This window comes from Dipodomys merriami, unplaced genomic scaffold, assembly GCF_024711535.1.
Source record: "Dipodomys merriami isolate MVZ:Mamm:240054 unplaced genomic scaffold, mDipMer1.0.p SCAF_1, whole genome shotgun sequence".
Classification (NCBI taxonomy): domain Eukaryota; kingdom Metazoa; phylum Chordata; class Mammalia; order Rodentia; family Heteromyidae; genus Dipodomys; species Dipodomys merriami.
The window spans coordinates 55,514,318-55,539,802 of record NW_027202270.1 but is presented as its reverse complement, the minus strand read 5'-3'; the positions used below and the strand labels follow the sequence as shown (position 1 = coordinate 55,539,802).

At 36.2% G+C, this 25,485-nt stretch overlaps 1 protein-coding gene across 11 annotated transcripts in view; it reads left to right on the top strand.

Moving 5' to 3' along the window:
* The window catches only part of Pkp4 (plakophilin 4), a 219,247-nt gene that overhangs the window by 98,358 nt on the left and 95,404 nt on the right, over positions 1–25,485 (top strand). For all 11 annotated transcript variants that reach the window (XM_070022741.1, XM_070022754.1, XM_070022736.1 and 8 more), the window contains one exon: positions 18,668–18,780. In XM_070022741.1, coding sequence (XP_069878842.1) covers positions 18,668–18,780 — 113 coding nt within the window. The remainder of the gene's footprint in view (positions 1–18,667; positions 18,781–25,485) is intronic.

Sequence of the window (25,485 nt, the reverse complement as noted above, 5' to 3'; positions counted from 1 at the left end):
CTAAATGAAAGTGAAACAGGACTACAACCAATTAAACACATGTCAACGTGAATGTATGTGTGAAAAATACCTTCACACAGAATAGTTTTTTTTTTTTTTTAAGTTTATTCAATACACTAATGGCTTACAATTTAGTTTAACAGCTTGGTGTGTTGTAATCAAGAGTGTGAATAGGCAATCAAATACATCTGAAATTCTCCCACAAGAATTAAGGCAAGCTTGTTGCTATGGTACAGTCTCACCTGGGACTTGTTTAGCTTCTTTCTCAATCAGATATATTGACCATAATGAGCTTAAAAACAGAATGCATAGAAAATTCAGAATGAAAAAATAGAGATAGATAAATGAAGCAAGATAGCACTCCTTCATTTTTGACTTGTGCTTAACTATTCTTATTTGTGGTGCCAGAAATGTAGAAGTCCTCAAAGTAGTCCATCTCACTAGAAAGTGAGTTGGGTGTTTTAAAAGGCACTAACCGGAAGTCGTGGAGAAGACAATTCCTGACCACTTGCAAAGTAGATTCTTTATATCCAGCCCTGTATCTTTCGGGGCTGGGGGTTTAGCCCAGCGGAAGGGCGCCCGCCCAGCGCGCGCAAGGCCCTGAGTTCGGTCCTCAGCCCTGGAAAAAAAAAAAAAGACAAAAAAAAAAAAAAGCTACAAAAGACCAGCCCTGTATCTTTGGAAACTGCATAGTTGCTTCTGACCATCACTTGTTTTGTATTCTGTCACATTCAGATAATGCGGAAGACTTGTGAGTAATAATGGTTAAATTGAAGGAAGTTATCAAGTCAGGGTAAAATAAGCAGGTCATAAAACTGTCGATGGATTACTTAGGCGTCTATTGTTCTTAAGAAATATTTATCTTTCACTCTCCCCCCCCTTGGAATAAATTTATTGCCGTAGTCTGAGCTCAAGATGTAAGGCTGAAAGTAATAAGAGCTCTGGAGTCCCATTTCTGCTTTAGGTCCCCACTCGGCCTTTCACAGGGTGTGTAGCCTCTCTCTAAGATGAGAATAATGTGTTTCTCTTGGGGAGTTGTAGAAATTCAATTAGAACTTCGCAAACAGAATTCTTTCCTTGAATATAAGCTGTACTCACCATTTTTTAAAAATTAATTTTAAGTAGTTGAATAAAATGCTTTTAACTTAATATGTCAAATTCTGTACTCATAAGCATATGGAAGCTTTAATACAGTGCATGGCTCATCATTAAACACCCTAATAGTGAAAAATACTGTTTTTATTATAATTCTTTAAATGGAACTTTAAATGGAGGGTCTTTAAATGTAGATTTATTCAAAACACGGGAATGACAAGGTAATGTTTAAACTCTGGCATATGTACACACACAATATGTGTTATGTATATATAAAGTTATGTATTTGTTATATAAATGTTATATCTTATATAACATGTTATATGTTATACGTAACATATATGTTATATGTATATATAAAGTTATATATACATATACACACATAACTTTAGCCATATGAATGAGGTATGGTAATAAACCAGAAAATATCCAAGTATATATTATCCCCTAAAGAGTCTGGGATCCACCTAACAGCCACTTAGTGTAAATTCTGCCATTAAATGAAGACAAGTATGTGCCATTTTAATATAGTGTGTTGTTCAAACTAACATATGCATTGGTGAGAAAATGCCAGAATTTGCCAGATCATGATTTTTACCTACCATTTGATGTTACAATATGCATAACAGTATAATTAAAATGGTTTTTATTTTAATACATTTTTAAAATGTCACCACCATGTAGTTAAATTGAAGATTCTGAGTTAGATTCAAGGACAGTGGGCCATAGATTAGGACAGGCCTTTGTGTGTGGGATGGGATCAGATGGACTTAGCTAAGACAGGCTTGGTTTTGTAGGGGATAGCTGGTGATAGATGAGAATACATTCATAAGTTATATTATGGATTTTTTTTTTTGCCTTGGGATGACCTAAAAAATGGAAGATCTAGACTAAAGTTGTTGATGTGAGGTTCACAGCCACATAGTTATGACTTGAACTCATGGGAGCAGTAAACATGAAAAATATAGATGAGGCTTAATAAGGGATTTGGAACCTACTTTGTCCCTTGGGTGGCCAGGGACAAATCTTCTGAATAATCAATGGAACCCTTCCTGCCTCATAAGCACAGTTACTAAGGGGCCACTTCCATTCTTACGGAGATTTAAGTGTTTAAAATATCAAGTGGTACATAGCATTTATTTAGTAAATGTCAGCTGCTGCTATTGATGAAATCATCTGTTAAAAGTTTGTACAGTAGGTAGAATACTAGAAGCACCAGTCCTATAAAAGATAAGAAAGAAATATCCTATAAAAGAAACATTGTAACTGGAGAAAAATGTCAGTTTTGGAGGAGAGTGGGACAACAAAAACAAACAAAAAACCCCAACAACCCAGACTATATCAGTAAAGCCAGAGGTACTGGGGGGTGGTAAATAGGGAAGGAGGAATGTCAAAAAGGAAGGAGTCAGTAATGCTAAAGGATGCAGAAGGTCAAGGTAGATGTAGAACACAAAGGGCACATTACATTTAGCCACCAAGACACAGGTCAGTGATGACCGTGGCCAGAATAATTGGTGAAGAATTTGTAATAGCAGAGAGAGCAAAGAGGTAAAGGGAAAATGAGCCCTGAGTAAATCAAGAGCCACTGCAAGAAGTATGTCTCCGGAGAAAGCACTGACATAAACAGACCAGTAGACTGGAGCACTCTCAAGAAAGTTGAGTGACTATTGAAGTGAATATGGAAATATGGAAAGAGGAGAAGATGAAGGTAGCAGAGGTGGATTTTCTTGCAGGCTGTGGCCATTAATAGTTCTCAAGGATCATCCCCTACCCTTCTCAAAGGATTATGGGACTATCAGCTACTACTTTTAGTGATTTCATGATAAAATTTGACCTTTATGAGAATAATTGAGAACAAAAATATGACAAAGATGAAAACAAAATATAAGTTGAAAGCAGTAAATTGTTAGCTGCATAGTTAATAACAGTGTTCAATATTAAACTCAGTAAAAGTGGAATACCAGATATCCATAATACAAATTAGGTTTTTTGTTTTTTTTTTTTTTTTTTTTCTGTTTAGGAATTGAAAACCCCCAATTTTTGGCTCGTGAACTTCTTAAGGTAGTGCGTGCGTGCGTGCGTGCGTGCGTGCATGTGTGTGTGTTGTGGCTTACCTGGGCTGGCTCTCCACCATTTGAACCACACTCAATTTCTAGCTTTTTGATGATTAATTATAGATAATAGTTTCTTGGGTATAATTCACCTGGGCTGGCTTTGAACCACAATCCTCAACACCCTGAATAGCTAGGATTATAGATTTGAGACACCAGCATCCAGCTAAAGGGAGATATTTCAAAAATTGACTTTTTTTAAACTTTAAAAAAATTTCTGAAGCCTAATTCTTAAAACATTGTAACATTTTGCTCATAGACTTCAAACTAACTTCATTTTTGGTGCTGTCCTCATTTTACAGATAGCTAAACCTGTATTCATAGATGTGAAAATTGACTTGTCCATTATTATACAGCCAGTGGGTGACAGCCTGGATTCAGAAACAAGTTGGTCCCAAACTGCTATAATCCTTCCATTCTTTGTTCCAATCTATTTTAAATTATATGCTTGTAAGTGTTAAAATTTTCAACTCTAGAATAGCACTTGGAAACGACGGACCATAGACCAAATCTGGTCTCCCACCTGTTGTTTTACAAGGTGCATGCAAAGATGTTATAGATTTTTTTTAATGGTTGAAAAATCATCAAAAGAAAAGGAATATTTGGTGACACCAGAAAATAAGATGTGATTCTACTTTCAGCCTTGCTTTACAAGCTGCATGTGAAGAATTTTATTTTTTTAATAGTTGAAAAATAATCAAAAGAAAACGAATGGTGATACCAGAAGATCAGGTGGCATTCCAATTTCAGTACCCATAAATAAAATCTTATTGAGCACAGCCACATTCATTTATATGACCTGTCTACTTCTACTTTCACAGGCAGGGTAAAGCAAATAGTGGCAGCAGAGACTATCTTCTGGCTCCAAGCCAAAAATTACTTACTGGCTGGCCTTTTATAGAAAAGCTTCCCCAGTTGCTAGGACATCAGAACAAAAATCTATGATTAGGAGCATTGGGTCAAATTTGAAAGTCTAGGAAAGATTTCACATACCTAGTCTTTTGATGGTCCCACACTAGTAAGGCAAATACTGTTTGTCTTAACAAACCAAGAAACAGATTTCAAGCCACGTAGACCATCAGCATCCTCAACTTTCATGGGAGATACCTATTTTTACTTGACATCTTAAAACATAAATAGGTTTTCACCGTTCAGTCCTAATTCAGTTCTCTACTGTCTCTACTATCTCAATTTCTTCAGCTTAGACCACCATCGGATTTAGATCACTGCTCCAGAGTCCACATATACTAGTGTCCCTTTGTTTCCTCCTTCTCCTCTCTCTTTTTCTCCTTTTCTGCCTCTCCCCCTCTACACCTCTCTCTCCCTAAACACCTCTTCTTTTTCTATCCACCACAGTCAAATCTATGCATGGATGAATATGTAAAGAAACTTGTCTTTTAAGTTATTGGGCGGGGGGGATGCTGTTTGACTGGTTTTATCCTTGTAGATAAGATCTTTCTGCTATATTTTGTGAACATTGTTGAGAGTCTTGACAAGTATTGCTTTAAGAAATCATGTCTACTTTAAATGCCAATCAAAATTATAATCACAATTGAATGGCTACTAATATCTATATTACTAGTAATGTTAAACTACTAATATTGTTCATTTGCCAAATGAAATTTACTACTTGATTATCAGAACATGTCCTTACTTTAGCTCCCAATTAGAGTTGCTAAGCCCCAAACTAGCCTGTGCCTTTTAAGGATATTAAGATAATATATGAGAGAACTTTACCCACAGCCAGCATTGACTCAGTGATATCCAGTAATAATATTATTATGACTTAACAAAAAGAGAAAGTAAGACATTTGACATTGCATAATAAGAAAATGAACTGATGCTTGAGCATGTACTATATATATGTAAGAGGGAAAAATCTTAGTATGCTAATTTAAAAGTTATTTCAGACAAGTAAATTATTCTGAAAAGTTAAAATAGTATGTAGCCAAATACGGCACCCCTCTTTTCCTACAAAAATTTGTTTTTTTTTCTTTTTCCTTTTTACTGAGAGCCTTTAGACCTAATATAAGTCAAAAACATTACTTAGCTTGTCAGATTTAGTTAATTAGTTTTAGTGCTGGAGACTAAATACAAACTAGAGACAGGCTGAATGTATAGTTTGGCATTGAGTATGCCTCTGTCCCTAACTTGCCTTCCTTTTTTGGTTAATAAGGAATATACAGGTATCCAATAGGAATGACTAGTTAAGTTAGAGTGAATTTTTAAGGGGGAAGTAAGAGAGTCAAGAGCATCACAGTAGACTATAAAATATGGAAAATACCAAGAATATGGCACTGTGGACCTGAAGGCTGGGCTATGCGGTTTTCTGAATGCAAACTCATGAAGCTTGGACTCTGCCTGTAGCCAGACGGAGCCCTGTTCCATCCTATGTCTTAATGATCCTTGTGGGCTAAATATACCTTGGGGTTATCAATAGCACCATGTGGTTATCTCTCTTATTTTCCAAGAAGCCTAGTATAATTTTTGAAGTTTAAAAATGAAACTTTACATATAAAGTGGAAAATTATAGAGTTAAGATTTTTGAAAAAGATTCTAACACTACTTTAGCCACGTGACAAGCATTCTCAAGGAACCATTTAACTTTCTGTGGTACAACTAATAAATGCATAAATGCACATTCTAATTTTACTGTATACACTCGTACACATTGGCCGTTAAAACATCTGCAGAGCAAATAGAACAATTACTATCTTCTGAAAACTTAATTTAGTTGTAAGAATCTTCCTGAGCTAGATCTGTTATTCTAAAGAAAAAAGATTAAATGTGGCTTTGTTTCTTTTTATATTTTGTGTACTTGTATACTTGTCTACATAAAGGAATTGGGACACTAGTCATTTATTCTTTTTAGCTTTTCATTTCAGCAAATAATGATTTATCTGAATTATTACCATGTACTGTATATTCAATTAACCCCTAAATCAGCATCTAACATTTGGTGACATGCATCATTGTTTTTAATAATTTTGAAATATATGTGTACTCAGAAACCTGATAGATTGTTAATGTTGTTAAAACTATTTTTTCTAATTTCTTAATGAGATTTAAAATAAATACTAATCAGATATTCAAAACCTACATTTGAAAGAAGATAACAGTGTGGGGGAAAAGGAAATAACAATATGATTTTGACAATAATTCCACCAAATAACTGCCTTTTTGTTACAGTGGCACCTGATACTGACTCCCAGTATTCGTTTTCCTTATGCTGTCACTTTGCTTCAATATCTATTTGACAACTAGGACTTCTGCAAGTACAAGAATTTAAATATAAGTAGGGAAAACCTCAACTAATAGAAAATTAAGCCAGAATTATTTATATTATGCACATGTATTTGTATACTTTATTTAGCACATGTATATTATGGTCACTATGGTTCTTGCTCTAATTATACACAAATTCCATCTCTAATATTACTCTAATTTTATTCAAAAGGCTAACCCAGACAGAAAAGACCCTGAGACTCTTATCTCCAATTGATCCATAAAAAACTGGAAAGTGGAACTGTGGCTCAAGTGGTAGAGTGTCAGCCTTGAGTGAAAACTTAATAGTGTGCTTGGTCCATCCTTGAGTTCACATCCCAGTACTGACACAGAAAAGTAAACAAGATAGTCAGAAGAAAGCATTCACCTGAGCTATTTCTAATTTGTATGAGGGAAGGCAAATGGAAATAAAAACAGAAAGCATCGCTGTTTCACTGGTTGAAATACTAAGACTCAGACAAATTTTTGTTTTTTTAATCATAGGTCAGTGTGGAGAAACTTTTGATTTTCTGATGAGCAGGACATGATGCCTAAAAAAATCAGAGAATCAGACTGGTAAGGATAGGTAGAAGTAATGGGAGACAGACAACAGTAAGCAAAATACTACTAAAATTATGCACACATTATTGATGAAAAATACTTTGTCCATGCCATCATGAATAATATGAAATTGTTAGTAGAGCTAATTTGTTAGAAGAACAGTCAGTAAAATGTTGAGAAACAGGTTCTAACTTCAGCCCTGTCTGTTACAGTAGAACATTCCTTTTTATCATAGATTTTTGTAACTGTCTTTACAATTATATTAAGGAGATGATTACTCTTAACCTTTGAAATGCTCAAAAAAGATTGTGCATACTGTGTTATTCCTGTCTACAATAATACTTAGAAATCAATCAGTTTAACACTGTGCAATCAATTATACCAAATGAAATATAGTATACAAGTCAGTCTGAATAAATTGGATAGTGTTTCTTATTTTTGCAAGGAGCCCGAGGGATTCTGAAAAGAATGAAATACAGATTCCATTCAAGAATACAACTTAGTAAATGGAGAAAATGTAATGGCAGTACCCTGCACCCCTAACGGTGAACAAAGGACTGTAGGTATTCACAGAAAGGTGATATTTTATGTGGATGGAATAAATAAGGCAACCTCGAGTGATAAGTGTAAAAAATATATAAATGGTTCAGAATAGCTGCATGAAATGGTATGACCAGAGATTTAAATATTTGAAGGCCAAACATATGAAGTGCCTTATAATAAGGCTGAGTTAGACTTTTATAATTTATACTACATGGTATTGTGAGAAGGCCATAGTTGATTTCAGAACTTAATTCTCAATGAGAAGAGGGTAACTGACAACTTTGCAGGTCAAGGATATGGAATTTAAAAAGCTTTGACTTAGTCTTTTCATAGAATTATACCATTAGAGCTCTCCATAGAGTATATTATACTTCAGTTCATTCATTTGTTACCACTTGTTTTACTACCGAGTGTGTTTATGTACAAATTTGGAGGCACATTTTAGTTCCGGCAAATGAGGGAAACAATGCAACCTGTGTTTCCCTGGGACTAGCTGACTTTTCCAAATCTTTCATTTCCTTATGAATGGTACAATATCATTCTTTCTGATGGATGGGTAGAAGTCCATTGTGTATATATACCACGTTTTCTTGATGCATTTATTCATCAAAGGGCATCTGGGCTGATTCCATATGAGTACTTATAAGAGGGAAAGGTGGGGCCAAAGTTAGAAGAAAAAAATCAATACATAACCTAAAAATTAAGTGAGGGAAGGGGGAGGTTAGATGAGGTTGGTGAGAATGTTGGAAGGGGTGACTGATCAAAATGTACACATAAACTGCTCTGGTGAATGGCAACTCCTTTGTACAACTACTTAAAGATAATAAAACATTCAAAAGAAAAGAAGAAGAAAGAAGCGGCAACTTTTGAACAAATTTAAAAAAGAAATATAGCCGGGTGCCTGTGGCTCACATCTGTAATCCTAGCTACTTAGAAGGCTGAGATCTGAGGATCATGATTTGAAGCCAGCCTGTACAGGAAAATCTGTGAGACTCTTATCTCCAATAAACAATTTAAAAGAGCCGGGAGTGGAGCTGTAGCTCAAGTACTAGAGCACTAGCCTTGAACACAAAGAAGCTCAGGACAATGCCCAGGCCCTGAGTTCAGGCCCCAGAACCACTCTCCACCCCATCCCCCCAAAAATACTTCTAAGCCAAGAACCCAGTAAAATCAGTAAAGGATAAGGGTTACTGAGTAGTATGAACCTTCAGATATCTGGAAAAAATACAAAAGACAAAGGCATGTCCCTTCACCAACACTGTGGGGGAGAAGCTTTAGTGAGAGGTTAGCCTAACAGCCTAGTTACTGTGAGCCTGTATGAGGGCCATGGGAAGGATGGCCAGGAAGGAAGTGGATTCAGCCAGTGTTAAAGTCTGAGTGTCAGAATTTGAGAAACATTTAACGTGGGAGAAAGGGGGAAGTGTTGGAAGACGAAAACACTTACAGTGAGAGCCTGAAATAAGGGGAAGCAGTCAGCCTTGGCTTTTACCTGCTTGCTTTGAGCCTCTCCTCTGTACTTGGCTCCAAGCAATAACTTTGCTCGTGTGTTTCTTAATCTTTATTTTCTAACAAAAAATAAAATCATAGTGACTAAGTTACAGATAAGATCCTAAGCTTTAGAATATAAATTTAAAATACCTAGTAAACTTTCCTTTTTTAAAAAAATCTGCTTCATTAAAATTAATGGCAACAAGACATCTCAATTCTGGTATTTCTCTTTTGTAGTTTAGTAGCAATATAAAACAATTGATCATCTTCTGTTAGAATTCTGTTATTGTAATAAAAATTATGTAGGCAGCTTGTTGGCTAGCTCAGAGCACCGAAGACATGGCAGAAATGGCATCTCTCATATCTCCAGGCAATGCAACACCAGCAGTTTCATTTGAAGGCTCAGTTTTTATGATGTAGACAAAAGGGTTAAATTTTTTACTTTAATTTTCAATTTGTAAAATGTATGTATAATAATGCATTTATACTATATACTATAATGTATAATTAGCATTGTATTATAGCAATCTATGTAGCAATAAATATGTATTGTATCCCCTAGTTCAGTTATCTGACACAAGGGAAGGGTTCATGTGCCTAGTTATTTCTATAATTAAGTACCTATTGATTTAGAGACTACTAAGAAGACATAATAATGGTTTGTCCATTATTAAGTAGATTGTGATAAATGATCAAGACATTCGATCACTTCTACAATAGGAATTAACATCTTAAAGCTGAGAAGTTCAAGACTTTATTTATATATATGGCTGCTTTGGTCTTAGTGCCAGCTTAGATTACGGAACATTTTAAAATAGTTTCTTATACTTAGCTGAAGAACCTCATCGATCTGATTATGGCCATAATTACTCATCTTTTGAATGTGGGAAGTGGAGGGAGATTAATACCTTAAAATGTCATGGGAACAGGCAGAGGGTGCTTGAGCCAAGTGCCTGGATCTTTGAAATTTTAACCTTTTATTTAGTTCTACATGACACAGTATACCATGGCAGAAACATAAAATATTTTTAGGAGACTTAAAAAGCAATATTTCTTAAGTAATTTTTTCTTACTGTAAATAACTATGTCTTTTCATCTTTTAATATAAATGGTCCTTATTACTTTCCTGATGGCATTTAGGGCATGGAAAGGTATTGACTATTCCTGGTATTTGTTGTGCCTGCTTTTGTTTTGATGATAGCAGGATTTGACCTTGCTAAACAGGAGCTCTAGCACTTGAACCACACCGTGAATTCTCATTGTGTTTTATATGTATTGCTAATATGAGGTAATTTTTTTGCATATGATGATTTTTTCAAATTATTACATATTACATGCATTAAATATATACATACTTCATATATTAAATATATGCATATTACATATATTACATTAATTTTTAAAATTTGTATTAGGAGAAAACTGTAAAAACATTTGGAATCTGGATTTCAATGAAGATAGTGCCTGGAATCAATTTAAAACAAAATATTTATCAAGAAAGGTCAAAGGAGAAGAAGGCAGATTGAGGAACCCTAACATTTGATGTTTTCAGATAAGAATGTATTAAATTGAAATGTTGAAGATTCCAAAAAGAAAAAAGGGCAAAATCCTAGAGGAGACAAGAGACATTGTTAGCCCAGCCTTGACAATGAGAATAATTGCATAACATACTTACAATAAAGATATTATAAACAACTTTGTGCTAAGAAGCAGAGGTGGCAAGGAGCCAGACCGAGGTGGCAAGGCACCTCAGACCGGGGTGTGGAAGACTGCTTGATTCACTCCAAAGAAAATGTAGGAAAATGTAGTATTTTTAGAAAAGAACCATATTTTGGTTACAACCTAGAGAATATTCTTAGTAACATAGAGATGGAGAATATTCTGGAAAAAGGTAAACAATTTGTAATCTGCAATGGGATTTCCCCAGGGCACAGTTGAAAAGGGGATGTTACACTGTGGCTATTGGTGAGGGTTTAATGAGGGTCCAAGAAGGGTGGAACATGTTCTGTTTGTGGTGCCAACATCAGTCTTTACAACCAGGGGTTGGATTGGAGTGAGTACTTGATACTTAACACTTCCAGAGCCAGAAGGAGACAATTGTCCTGTGTGCATGTGCAGGATGCCCAGTAAGTATTTCAATTTCAAAGAGGTACAGAAATTTCTAATTGATACCCTTTTTAGGACTGAGGAAATTTAGGTAATAGTAAACATAAAGAAGGAAAAGAAAAAAGGGAAATGTTTCACTCTAAAGGAGCATGCAAGAGCAAGCAGACATGAAGAAGATCCAAGTACGAATATCTGAAATGGCAAATGTCTTTTGGGAAAAGAGTATATAGTACAAGAGAGAAATCGTGAACAGGCCACAGAGGGAAATAGCTAAATATAGGCCTTAAGAAATTCCCCCTAGATATAGCCAAGAGAAATTAGGAGAAAATATGAAAAGCCTGTGTTATAGATCTAATACTCTAACCATTTTTCTCCTGAATAAAACTAAATATACTGAATCAAAGTATTTACATCCTATTTTTTGGGAGAGGGGGGTCCGGTCATGAGGCCTGAACTCTGCACCTGGGAGCTGTCCCTCAGCTCTTCAGCTCAAGGCTAGCTCTACCACTTGAGCCACAGCACCACTTCCGGCTTTTTTCTTTTTTGCTTATGTGGTGCTGAGGAATCGAACCCAGGACCTCATGCATGCAAGGCAAGTGCTCTGCCACTGAGCCATCTTCCCAGCCCTTACATCCTATATTTGAAGGCATGTCTAAGCTAGGAAGAAAGTAAAACATTCACAGAAACTAAAACTAATATATTAAAAAAAAAATCTTCTACTGAGTAAGCATTAACATTTGCTTGTATTGTGAAGATAGCTGCCAAAGCTGAATGATCTCAAGCGATGCCCAAGGTGGAAGGATGGTTGAGATTCCTTGCCCAGGGATAGAAATATACATGCTCACATTTAGTGTAACGTGATTGAAAAAAAAAAAAAAAAAAGCCTGTTCCACAGAGGATGGCAGGTCTAGCTGCTGGCAGGAGGGAGGAATTTTCCTCTTAAGACTTTTGGCCTAGGAAAAGATGTTGGTTATCTGGGAACTACAAAATACAACCTAAGTATGCGACTACAGAAGGAAGGAGGGTGAGGATAATTAGTGACAGTGAGAATGTGGAAAAATCAGGACTCTTCCACCGTGCCAAGTCAATTACTAATGGATACATTTACTTTGAAAAGGTTCTAACAACTATCATCAAACAAAGTTGAAGAGGTCCATATTTTTAACATAGAAATTCCACCTCCACCTCTTCATTGGAGAAGTCTGTCTTGTACACATAAGATGTTTTATTCAAGAATGTTTATCTTGCAGAATGTTTTTAATTGCATAAGCAAATAGAAACAACCCAAGGTTCATCATGATGAGAAAATGAATACATTTTGCTCTAACTGTAAAATAGAGTACTATTGAGCAGTGAAAGTAAGTTAGACATAAATGTATTGATATTGTTAAATCTAAAAATTATATTTCAATACCAAAAGCATTCTATAAAACACGATGTATTTTGTAGAATTCATTCTATATACATCATATGGATATACAGAGCAACATGGTGTACCATTTGTGGATCTGGAAGTATGCAGTAGCAGAAAGACAGGGATTATTGTTTCAAAATAAAATTATATATTTTATTTCTCAAGGAATCTGAAGCAAAAAAAATGGGAAAATTTTTAATATTTGTTTGAGCTGGTTTGTGACTCAGTTACACATAAGTTCACTGCTTTTATCATGTATACCTTTTCTATAAACAGTTTCACAATATTCAAAAATTGGGAGTTGGAGAAAATTCTATCCTTCTGTAGCAAGAAGTTAAAACACAAGACTCTTCTAGATTTGATTGTCATTGAGATAAAAATTTGTCTGCATAAAATTTGTCATAGATGAACACCTGTGGAGGAGAGAAGAAGGAAATGCCAGATTAGACAAGAAAGAACATTAGATACCTTGCAGAATTCAAAACCATAGCCAAACATAAAGGGAACTCTGAGCAAGTCTAGGTCTGGTGTTTTCTATTCTCACTTGAGTCAGCAGGTATATGCAGCTCGCCCAGAAGGGTATGTCCATGGTCATAGTCATTTATTTTTTTATGTTTATGTTTATTTTTCTTATCATTTTTTTCAAGTAAGACACCACTGAAGGAGTTTTAACAGCACAGGCCCTCTACTGGTACCGTGGACAGAAAATCCTGCTTTGCACTTTTTGGTCAGCTGATCTCTTTTTTGTGTCATGAAAGTGGAGCTTAGATGTGTTTCTAACGCATTTATAAGATTATCTCTTTGTTGCTTTGTATGTCCCTCCCCCACAGTATAACCCCTGCTTTCACTATATTTGATGTCAGTATAACTTGTGGAGGAGATGGGGAAAAACCAGTTGTTTAAGGATACAGGTGGACCTGTTGCAACAATGAGAAGTACAAGTGGTCATGTCCAAAACGAGCTTTACAATGTCGGTGGGGGGGGGCAGTAAAGGGGGAGGGAGAAGGAGAAGGATTGGGATTGGGAGGGAGGGGGGAGGCTGGGAAGGGATGTGAAGGGTAAACCAAAGGAGGAGGGTGCAATGCTTGGTAAGAAATGTACGCATTATCCTGCCCATGTAATTGTAACCCCTCTGTACAGTATGTTCACAAATAAAATAAAATAAAATTTAAAAAAAAAGAAAGTGGAGCTTAGTTTTTGTTTGTTTGTTTGTTTTGTTTTGTTTTTTCTTCTGGTCCTTTTTTCAGTCAGTCATCACTGTTTACATGAGGAAGATGAAGTAAAGATAGATAAGGCCTGTGGAATATATCTGAACTGATTCTGTTTTTTAGAGCTTATTCGTAGACTTGACATTCTTTATAAGTTTGTGGATTTGCTTGCCAAAGTATGAGAAAGTTGATCTACAAAATTATTTTTTTATTTTATTTTATTTTATTTGAGAACATACTGTACAGAGGGGTTACAATTACATGGACAGGATAATGCATACATTTCTTACCAAGCATTGCAGCCTCCTCCTTTGTTTACCCTTCACCTCCTTTCCCAGCCTCCCCCCCCCCACAAAATTATTGAAAAGCACTTCTAACATTAATTCCTCCTTTCCCACTTTTTTTTTCTCAAAAGAGAACAAACCTAAGATCTCCCTATAACTCACATGTCCAGTTTTAGATTCTGATTTAAGGATCAGCCTTCACAGTCTATGTTTGGAGGATAAATTATAAAAAAATTTAAATATATAGATTTATATCTCTGCATAATCATCTTAATGAGTTATTTTGGAAATCATAACATGTTTTTATCTTAGTGCAAAATACTTCCTCATCAGTCAATCTAAGAAGCCAGTAGAGACAAAATTGTCAAATATTTATATCCTCATCCTCCACCCTGGTGCCAGGCACATGTGGGTGGGTGTTCAGCTTAGATTCTGTAGGGCAACAGTCATCATTTTACACCAAAGCAAGCATATATTTTACTTTCAAATATTCATACATATTATATAACAGTTAAAGAATCCAGGTTTCTTACTTTCTTTTGGCAATACTGGGTTTTGAACTCAGGACCTCAAGCTTACTAGATAAATGCTCTACCTCTTAAGCCACAACCATGTCCCTTTTTGTTTTAGGGTTTTTGTTTGTTTTTGTTTTTGCTTTTGTTTTGTCAGTCCTGGGGCTTAAACTCTGGACCTGGGCACTGTCACTGAGCTTCTTTTTGTTCAAGGTTAGCACTCTACCTCTTGAGCCACAGCGCCATTTCCAGCCATTTCTGTGTATGTGGTACTGAGAAATCGAATCCAGGGCTTCTTGCATGCAAAGCAAGCACTCTACCACTGAGCCACTTTCCCAGCCCTTGGTTATTTTTTAATTAAACTTTTTTTTTTTTTTTTTTTTTTTTTTTTTTTTTTTTTTTTTTGGTGCAAGTCGTGGGACCTGAACTCTGGGCCTGGGCACTGTCCCTCCGCTCTTCAGCTCAAGACTAGCACTCTACCCCTTGAGCCACAGCACCACTTCCGGCTTTTTTCTTTTTGCTTATGTGGTGCTGAGGAATCGAACCCAGGGCCTCAGGCATGCAAGGCAATCGCTCTACCACTGAGCCACCTTCCCAGCCCTTTAACTAAAATTTTTGGTCTAAAACCATGACTCGACTATTTAGGTTCGTGTTGCCAGAATTTTAAGGTGTGTACCCAATTTTGTGGTTGAGATGGTATGACACTAATTTTTTTGTTTGTTTTGTTTTTTTTTAATTTTATTTTTTTTGTGAACATACTGTACACTTACAATTACATGGGCAGGATAATGCGTACATTTCTTATCAAGCATTGCAGTCTCCTTCTTTGTTTACCCTTCACATCCCTTTTTTTGTCCAGGCTGGTCTTGAGCCATGATTCTGTAAATGTCTGCCTCCTGGGTAGCTAGGAGTATATACGTGAGCTACTACCTACAGCATAATCCCATACTTTTTAGCTACCTAGTGCTCTGATTTCTTTCTTCTTTCTTTCTTTCCTTTCTTTCCTTTCTTTCTTTCTTTCTTTCTTTCTTTCTTTCTTTCTTTCTTTCTTTCTTTCTTTCTTTCTTTCTTTTTTTGGTGCTCTGATTTCTGTTACATTAACAAAACTCGTAAGAAGTGTGGACACACATTAGTTAGGATACTTTTGGTGTTTTTTTATAAAAAAAGAAAAAACTTCACTTCTCTGTATTCTCACACCTATAATTTTATCTACTCAAGTTTAGATCTGAGGACCACAGTTTGAAGCTAGCCTATGCAGGAAAGTCCATGAGACTCTTGTCTCCAATTAACTCTTGTCCCCCCCAAAAAATCCCAAAACAAAAGACCAGCCAGAAGTGGAGCATAAATGATAGAGTGCTAGATTTGAGCAAAAAAGCACAGGATTAGCACCTAGACCCTGAGTTTAAGTCCCAGGACTGGCGCGCTCGCGCGCGCACACACACACACACACAGACACACACACACACACAGACACACACACACACACACACACACACACAGCAATAATAATGTGATTTCTTTAATGCCAGGAACTCTATAGCCAATAGGAGAACAATGTGAACTTTATTTAGTTTATGAGAATACTGATTTAAATAGGAACATTATATCACAGGTACATAGGCTTTTCTTTTTCTTTTTCTTTTTCTTTTTCTTTACGAACTCAGGCTTTCCTAACAGCTCAATTGTGGATAGTTCCTGTAGCTGTTTAAAGCAAGGTGCCTTCTAATTGAAAACAGGCTAATCTAAGCACTACATTTAGTGCTTACTTTGTTCCAGGAGTGAAGAATAGAGTTTAAGACTAAGCTTTCAGGAATATAAAACTGATCAGATAAAGAAACCACATATTGCATAGACAAGCAGTTTGCATGGAGGTAATTAGGATCTTCACCTTGAAACCTAATATTGGAGTGCTGCAGGAAGGAAGAAGAGAGATAAAAGAGCTTCCAGTTTAAGGTCAGAAACCTCCATGTCTACCACAGTCTAGAACAGTGTGCAACTTCTAGGCTGTGCTAAAGTCACTTGTCTCTGCTAAGGAAAAGGGTTATAGGAAACTGTCCACCTTTGCCTCTAAGCAAGATTTTTTTCCAGCCATTTCCTTGCAATGTTGTTTGCAAGGTCATTTAAACAGTAACAAACTTTATGTTTTTAATAATAAAGTAAACTGAATAAAAGAATGAACCTGGCACAAAAATATGTCATTTAAGAGCAAAGAAATAGTGCAAGAAAAGTATAATGCTGTTTGATAAATTTGTCTTAGCTTAAGTCTGAATGTTTCACCATTTATTTCTGTTTTTGTTTTTGTTTTTTAACTGGTTCTTTTTATTAAGAAACAGCAGTCTAGGAATTGTTAGGCAGAGGCAAGCCTGGCCCTTCTTACCTAGTGTGATCATACTGTGCAGTATTAATAAGCCACGTAATATTCACCTATGCCCTGTCTAATATGAGTATACCGATTGGGTTCATTAGGAAATGAATCTGAATATTAGAAGGTGATAAGGGGTTCAGAGGTTGTTTTTTTTCCTTGTTTGTTTGTTTTAAATTGCTTGTGGGCTTTGCAAACCCAGTGCTTTCAAACAGATGGTACATGTGCCTAATTCCACAGGAAGTTAATATTCTCTTCAAAGTTTTATAATGAATACATATGATATTTTAGTTTTATTTCTGATTAGTTTATAGGCTTCATTTGCCTAGTCTTTTGAATCAATAGTCATTGTCAAATTGAATTGCTTAAAGTTTGGCATTTGCCTTGAATAGACTTATCAGGAGAGAATAGGATACAGAGGATCTTGAGATAGTCTTAGAGATAGGATCTGTAGTTTAAAGCCTTCAGAATGTGTGCGATTTGATATTCAGATGCTTTATTGCATGATAGGCTATTTATTAGAATCCCATCAAGCTAACAATGGAAGAAGTACAAATAAAGTTCAAGCATTATTCTTATAATAGAATTTGTTTGCCTTCATGATGTAGCATAGATTGACGAATATAATTTATCTAGACATCTTTCCAGCTTTAGCACATTTCCATGTTGTAGTTCATTCTCTTTCATTTTCTCTTCTCTCTTCCTTTGCTCCTGAATACATTTGTGAATATAGCCAAATTTTGTTGATTATGTTGTAGACAAATATAGCAAGATTTTCTGTGGGACTGGAATGGGTTTTTCTTTAGTTAAATGGCTTTCTATCAAACATAGCAAAGCGATTCTCATCATGGAGATTTACTTTTGTTTTTTATTTTGAATGCTGTTTCTCCATACATTATATTATGAGGAAAAATCAGCCAATGAGGAGGAAGGACCTCATATGGGTTGCTGTGCTTCCATAAGCTCTTCAAGTGAAGTCTCTGCAAACCTCAAGTTTAATATGGCATGTCACAGAAACACTATTTAAAGGATTGATACTTGCTGGGTGCCCATTGGCTTATACTTATAGTCCTAGCTACCTGGGAAACTGAGAATGGGAAGGACCTGGTTTGAGGACAGTCTGGACAGGAAAATTCTAGAAATCGCTTCTGGACACAGGCAGTGGTGCATGCCTGTCATCTCAACCTACATGGGAGGCTGAGGATTGGGAGGCCCTTTGTTCCTGACCAGCCCCAGGGAAAAGTCTATGAGCCTTCATCCACATGGAGGGAAGCAGGACATGGAGGTATATGCCTGTGAAGCCAGCAATCCTGGGAAACCTAAAGCAGGCAGGTGTTGGTTCAGGCACATGACTGAGAAAGACACTAATCTCAAAATAACAAGGGTAAAGGGGAACAGGGCTAGAGGTGTGGCTCAGTGATAAAGCATGAGGTGCTAAGTTCAAACCCCAGTATGGCAAAACAACAAAAGACTGTGGTTAAGATAAAATCATATACAAAAAAAAAAAAAAAAAAAAAACCAACCTGGTAACTCTGGTGCCTTTAAGTTAAAAATAGCCACAAATATATCATCCAGACCTAGCACTTAACAAAGCCTCACTACGTATAGATCTATGTTATGGGTGCGTTCCTGTGTTTCCTGTTACATATATTAATTCTCATATCTGTCTCAGCAGCAAACTACATTGCTTTACATGCCTTTTATTCCCTTGAATCACAGGAGCTTCAGTTTCAACGACTCACACGAGAACTGGAAGTGGAAAGGCAGATTGTTGCCAGTCAGCTAGAAAGATGTAGGCTTGGAGCAGAATCACCAAGCATCGCCAGCACCAGGTACGGGCCAGTGGCTCTTTCTTTACACATCTCAAGTTACATTTCTTATTATGTTGTCCTAGAAGTAGCACATGATTCTGTTAGCGTTGTCCTGTTAACGTGCCTCCCAAGTTTGACAACAAAAAGGTCAATTTATTTTAATTTTGAGAAGCCTCTTACAATATTGATTATCCTTCAGTCTGTGTCTAAAGAGTTTTATGTTTTATTGGTTAACTTCAATAACAAAAGAAGCTATATTGCCTACAGAAGTTTTACGTCTTGTATGGAGACACAGTTGATGGATATTTCACAGTTAATTACTAGCTGTTTGGTCAAGCTTGTTGACTGGTGCTATGAAAACTGGATGTGGATTTTTTTTTAACTAAGGAGTATTTTTAAATGTCAGGTTTTAGTTGAGTTTTTCTAGAATATAATTACTGATTACTATATGAAAAATCAGGAATTTAAATATAGTAAATTGTATACAGTAATATATAAATAGTGTATGACTGAAAAACACACTTAATTAGGCCTCTGATTCTTCTTTAAAAGACCGTTATAGGATTACAATGGCATACTTCAAATAGTTAAGTAGCTGATTATCTTATCTGTGGGTTTCTTTCTTAGTAATTACACATTTCTAGAAAGTGTATTGTGAAATTTCTGTTGCTTACATTTTTAAACTTGGTTTGTTTGCACTTTAATAGATATAACCACGTAATTCTTATACTTCTCAGTGTGTTCTGTTACTCATAGGGAAAAAAAATCTAAAACTTTTTTTCGCTGAATAGAATGCTGTCTTCAGTTTCTCTTTTCATGATGCTTGTTGGTATGAATTTTAAACCATCACACTGCAAATTGTATTTCCCTGAATTTTTCATTTCTAGCTCTTGACAGTCATATAAATTGTTGACATTTGTGTATATTGCTGTGTTCATTAATGCATAAAGCATAGAAAAGTCAATAACTCCTTAAAACCAAATAGAAAATTTTGTGATCACTTTGCTAGATCGATTTTCTAGATAGGCAGATTTTTATAGTTTAAAAAAGGGGAGGGCTGGGAATGTGCTTAGTGGTAGAGTGCTTGCCTAGTATGCATGAAGCCCTGGTTCGATTCCACAGTAGCACATATACAGAAAATGCCAGAAGTAGTGCTGTGGCTCAAGTGGTAGAGTGCTAGCCTTAAGCAAAAGAAGCTCAGGGAAAGTGCCAAGGCCCTCAGTTCAAGCCCTAGGACTGACAAAAAGAAATAATAATAATAATAATAATAATAATCAAGGTATAAAATTATAAATTATATGTCAATGAAGTAAATTATCAAAGAAATGAAGAAAATTGGCAAAACAAGCATTAGTTTTAATTCTGTTCAGTATTTTTTTTTACCTTATCTACAGCTTTAGCATTAACAAAGGAAATAATAATATGGTCTGATATATTTTCCCAACATATTTACCAATTGGTATGAAAAACTGTAATAAGCTCTTAGTTGAAATGGTAATTTCGGTGGTAATCTTAGTAAACTGTAGTTGAAATGGTAATTGATCCACTTGGCTTGTCTTACTCCCATGGCATGCCAGATTCCCACATACTCTTAATGCTTCAACTAAATGTGAATCTTTCCTTATAACCTTTTCCAAGTTCCTCAGAGAAAACTCTCTCTCTCTCTCTCTCTCTCTCTCTCTCTCTCTCTCTCTCTCTCTCTCTCTCTCTCTCTCTCTCTCTCTCTCTCAATGAAAATCAGAATTGTTTCTCTGGGCCCACATCAGCTTATCAGTTATGTGGTGAGGCCTTTCCTATTCCACATCCCTGTCACCCAGATAGATTGTCATTGAATGAATGATAAAGTTTAGTGTAGGTTTGGAGCTCATCAGATGATGTTATGCCATTAGATGATCTATTTTGTATCTGCATTTCCTTGTCCTTGTTCTCATCACACCTTCAGGAGCTTTTCCATGGCCCTAAGAAGACTATGGACACAGTTGTTCATCTCAATGACTACTACATCTACACTCCAGCAAGGAATTATTAGAAAATAGCGTACTAGCAAACGGAGAGAAAATATTTTAACATGTGACTTGAGAGACACACCTCTACTCTGTTTCTTGCAGTTCCTCTAACTGTCCATTTTAGAGCCACAGGGTAAGGATATAAATTAAAAGTTGGGAAACAAAGGAGGAGGCTACAATGCTTGATAAGAAATGTACTCATTATCTTGCCCATGTAATTGTAACCCCTCTGTACAGTATGTTCACAATAAAAAAAAGAAAAAATTAAAAGTTGGTTTTTACCACCTTACATCCCCTTTCCTGTCAGCCATTTCTAATTAGTTCAAAAGAAGAATTGCTACTTATGAAGCTTCCTGCTGGATTTTGCTCATTCTTAATGTAGTGAGTTCACTCAGCAATGGAGAATTTTATAACTAGTTATTTTTCTTTTTCTTTTTTTTTGGGGGGGTCCAGTCGTGGGGCCTGAACTCTAGGCCTGGGGGCTGTCCCTCAGCTCTTCAGCTCAAGGCTAGTGCTCTACCACTTGAGCCACAGTGCCACTTCCGGCTTTTTTCTTTTTGCTTATGTGGTGCTGAGCAATCAAACCCAGGGCCTCAGGCATGCAAGGCAATCGCTCTACCACTGAGCCACCTTCCCAGCCCCACTAGTTATTTTTCATATTGTTTGGGGATCTGGAAGAATTTCAAAGGAAAAAGTAAAATGAGTGTTTTTGACTTTTCAAATGTCCAAAGTTTTTGCCATATTGTCCCCACCCTTTGAACAACAAGGCAGTGGAAGAAGGATCTAGTTCATAAATGAGTCTTACATTATACCGAGTGGCTTTAATAACAAGCACTTTGGTTCTCTCACTTTCAATTCACTTGCGGTGTGCCACAAAGTGAACTTACTTAGATTTTTCTATTAATAAATTTTTTAGAAGCAGTTGTCTTCTAGTCACAAAACCTTATTTCTTATGTGATTTTTTCAATTGTTTTATTTTTCACAAAAATATTATCTAGCAATATTAATATAATATCCAAAGATTCTGTATTAGACCATTACTACAACCTTATATAGCCTTAAATGTGAGCTTATACATTTGTTCTGAATATATTCTTGCTATATGTGTGTTTTCATGTTTCACTTTATCCCAAATTATTTGAAACATCTTTAAAAATATATAAAAATTCAAAATAGAGTGGAGAAATTAAGGAAAGGGGCAGACTAAAACTTAAAAAAAATAAGATGAAGTCAAGTTTAAAATAGTGCCCCAAAAATGTGTTATGTCATATGGCCTTCATGTAAGAGAGAGAGCCACTTTTGCTCTGTTATCCTAGTAGGTATGCCAAAGACAAAAGCACTAATAAACTTACATGTCTATAAATTACATGTCTATAACATAAAACCAAACCAAGTTGTTCAGGAGGACTCTTCACAACCAACCCCCCACACCCTACCTCCCTGCTCTCCCCTAATAGGGCTGAGGCTTTAAGGGTTTTTCCTGTTTGATCCCATTAAAAGATGACAGATGAAGCAAGTAGCATCTTCATTGGTTTCTAGCCAATCAATTACAAAAACAGGTTGATAGGGGTATTTCTGACATTAAATGGAATATAAATGGACAGAGTAGCACCTTAGCTAAAAGTAATTCTACAGGGGGCCAATTCCAACACTGAGCTTCACTCAGGATGATGCCTAGCATGTGTCCCAAGGTGGATCAATTTCAGGTCCACTAAGCAGGCAGCCTGCCATGACTATTTCTCTCTTCAGAGCCTTTGAGAGTCATGGAGGATGGCAGTGAGTGCTGATATGTGAAATGGTCTGTGTTGCAGTCTACTGGGCACATAGCGAATGTGCTTTAGTAACAGAAATGATCCCCAGGGAATGCTCTATTATGCAGTTTACCTCAGGAAAATCTCCCAAGGAGACACAAGGAGAAATGTGCCATCTAAACTTCCTGTTTCCCATATACTAGGCAGTTGCTAGCCTTCAAATCCAAATTTTGATGAGCATGACATTTGGTCTTTTACTTCCTCGGTATCATCAGTGGAAGACAGTTCTTTCACTCCTTGAGCTTAGATTTAAGGGGCTACAAGGATAGTAAAACTCTACTTGGTGCATTACTAACCTCTCTATGCGGCTGTTTCTGCCTCCTATGCACCCAAAGTCATTGGAGCAGGGCGGGTGGTGGGGGGAAAGGCCATATGCTTAGTCTGTTTTGTTTTTTTGTTTTTTGTTTTACTATAGTGTTAAGTAATGGTCATCTTAGATTTTTTGTAAAGTGGAAGAAGGAATAAAGAGATTTCTAACTCTCAGATGCCTACTGTACTTTCAAGCCAGGTTTATTGAAGCATAAATTACAATAAAATCCACTCATTTGTAACAGCACCTTTAAGACTTTAACTGATACTTTGGTGTACAGTTTTGTGACTACCACCACATACAATGTAGATAACATTTCTATGACCTTCTAAATATGAAGCAACTGCTTTTTAACATTCATTGCATTTCTTTCTTGGCAACTACTTTTTCTTTAAGGTATTTCGCTGTTAGTAGCTTTTTATCTTGTGCCTAAACTTCCACTTTGATATATAGGCCTATTCCTTAATCAACCTCCAATGACTCCTACTTGCCAACAAAATTCCCAAGGAAGCAATTGCTGGAGGCCTAGTGATGCAATTTGGCATCAGATAGAAATTGCTGTAGCCTGCCAATGGCATGTACACTGCAGGTAGAAGACTTGGCCAGATAGGTGTAGCAAGGAAAACAGCCTTCTAGTGTACTAAGTATGGCCTGTGTTCATATTGCATTGAAGCAAAGAAATCAAGCTATTGGTTCATCTTGTTGGTAACAAAACCATGGAGGCTAGGAGAATATACCCAGAATGCAAGATTCAGTAAATATCAATATGTTCATCTTAAAATTTTGGAAAGCCGGCGTTGGTGGCTCACGCCTGTGATCCTAGAAACTCAGGAGACTGAGATCTGAGGATCATGGTTCAAAGTCAGCCCAGGCAGGAACTCCATGAGACTCTTATCTCCTATAAACAACTTAGAAAACCAGAAGTGGTGCTGTGGCTCAAGTGGTAGAGCACTCACCTTGAGCTGAAGAGCTGAGAGTCAGCGCCCAGATCCATAGTTCAAGCCCATGACCGAAAAATAAAATTTGAAACTGTCTCTCAAATGCTTAGTGCAGAATTTCACACGTATTACTGGTAAGAGACTTGGAGTCTTACCCAGAAAAATCTTGTCCAGAAAATCATTTTAGTTTCTACCCTTTGTTTAGAAAAACAAACAAATACATAAACATGCTCTATATGTTTTATGTTGCAAATCGTAGTGCTTTTACTTGTTAAGATGATACACTAAGTTTTTCTTTATATCAGAGTCAAAAAGAGATTTACAACATGGACATTTTAATACCATGTAACATTGATAACTTTGGAAAGCTAATCAGCAGTAAAACTTTTTTTTTTTTTTTTTTTTGTCAGACCTATGGCTTGAAATCAGGGCCTGGACACCATCTGAGTTCTTTTGCTCAAGCCTAGCACTCTACCACAGCACCACTTCCAGTTTTTTGGTGATTAATTGGAGATAAAGAGTCTCAGGGACTTTGCATGTCTGGGATGGCTTTGAATTGTGATCCTCAGATCTCAGCCTCCTGAGTAGCTAGGTCACAGGCATGAACCACCAGTGCCTTCCTCCACTTATTTTTAATGAAAAGATTTGGTTCCCTATAGCCATTCAGGGTTTTTTGTTTTTCACATTTTATAACGTCATCTGCTGGTGCCTGCCCATCAGACTTCCAGTGATCATTAAAAATTCAAAAAGTATTTTAGGCCTGAGAGTAACAGAAAATGCTTTTTTATGGATCAGATTCTTCAGTAAATGCTTTTAAGTTATTGGGAAATGAACTTCCTCGAATAATATATTCGTTAAAGATGAAGAGTCTTTGAAAAGACTGAATGAATGTCCCTGGACAATTTTTTTTTACTTAATTTACCACTTTCAGAACTATGTGACTTTGACTTTAAAGTACTCTTACTTGCCTAAACAAAATAGTTTTAATGAACACTTTCTCATATACCTTAACATCTAGACTTTTGAAGTTCAAATTTTGGTATTTTGAGTATTTTAGATTTGTTTAACCATTGCCACTGCCTAATTTTAGAATATTTTTTTATCAATCCCCCTTTAAAAAAAAACCCTTCCCACTCATAGTATTATGCAATATATGATCTTTGGGTCTTTTGCTTAGCATGGTAAGATTTATCCATGTGTCTCCATGTCACTTGTTTCCAAGTAATATTCCATTGTGTGACTACATCATACTTTCTTTGTTGCTTTGGATTTATGAGGAATGCTGCTGAATTTGGAGTTTGGGAGGGAGCAATGTCCAGGCTTTGCTCTTAGTGTTCCTGGATTGGGCTCATGGAGAGCATACAGATTTCTTTGGACCTTTTCACTCATTATCCCACTAGCTCACAAAGGCTCACCTTCTTTTCCTTACTTTCTGCTGTTAGTTGTCTGTGCTGTTTTACTTTTAAATTTACAGTAGGTAAAGCATGTCCTATAACGTTCACTACAAGTTTTCATTCATAGTATTAGATTTGGTCATTAGTGACTCTCTTAATGGTTAAACAAATTAAAAAAACTGACTTCATTTCTAATTCAGACAAAATGAGGAAATAACCACTAAATATGTGTATATAATGATCAGGGACACTCTTTGAGATCTCCAT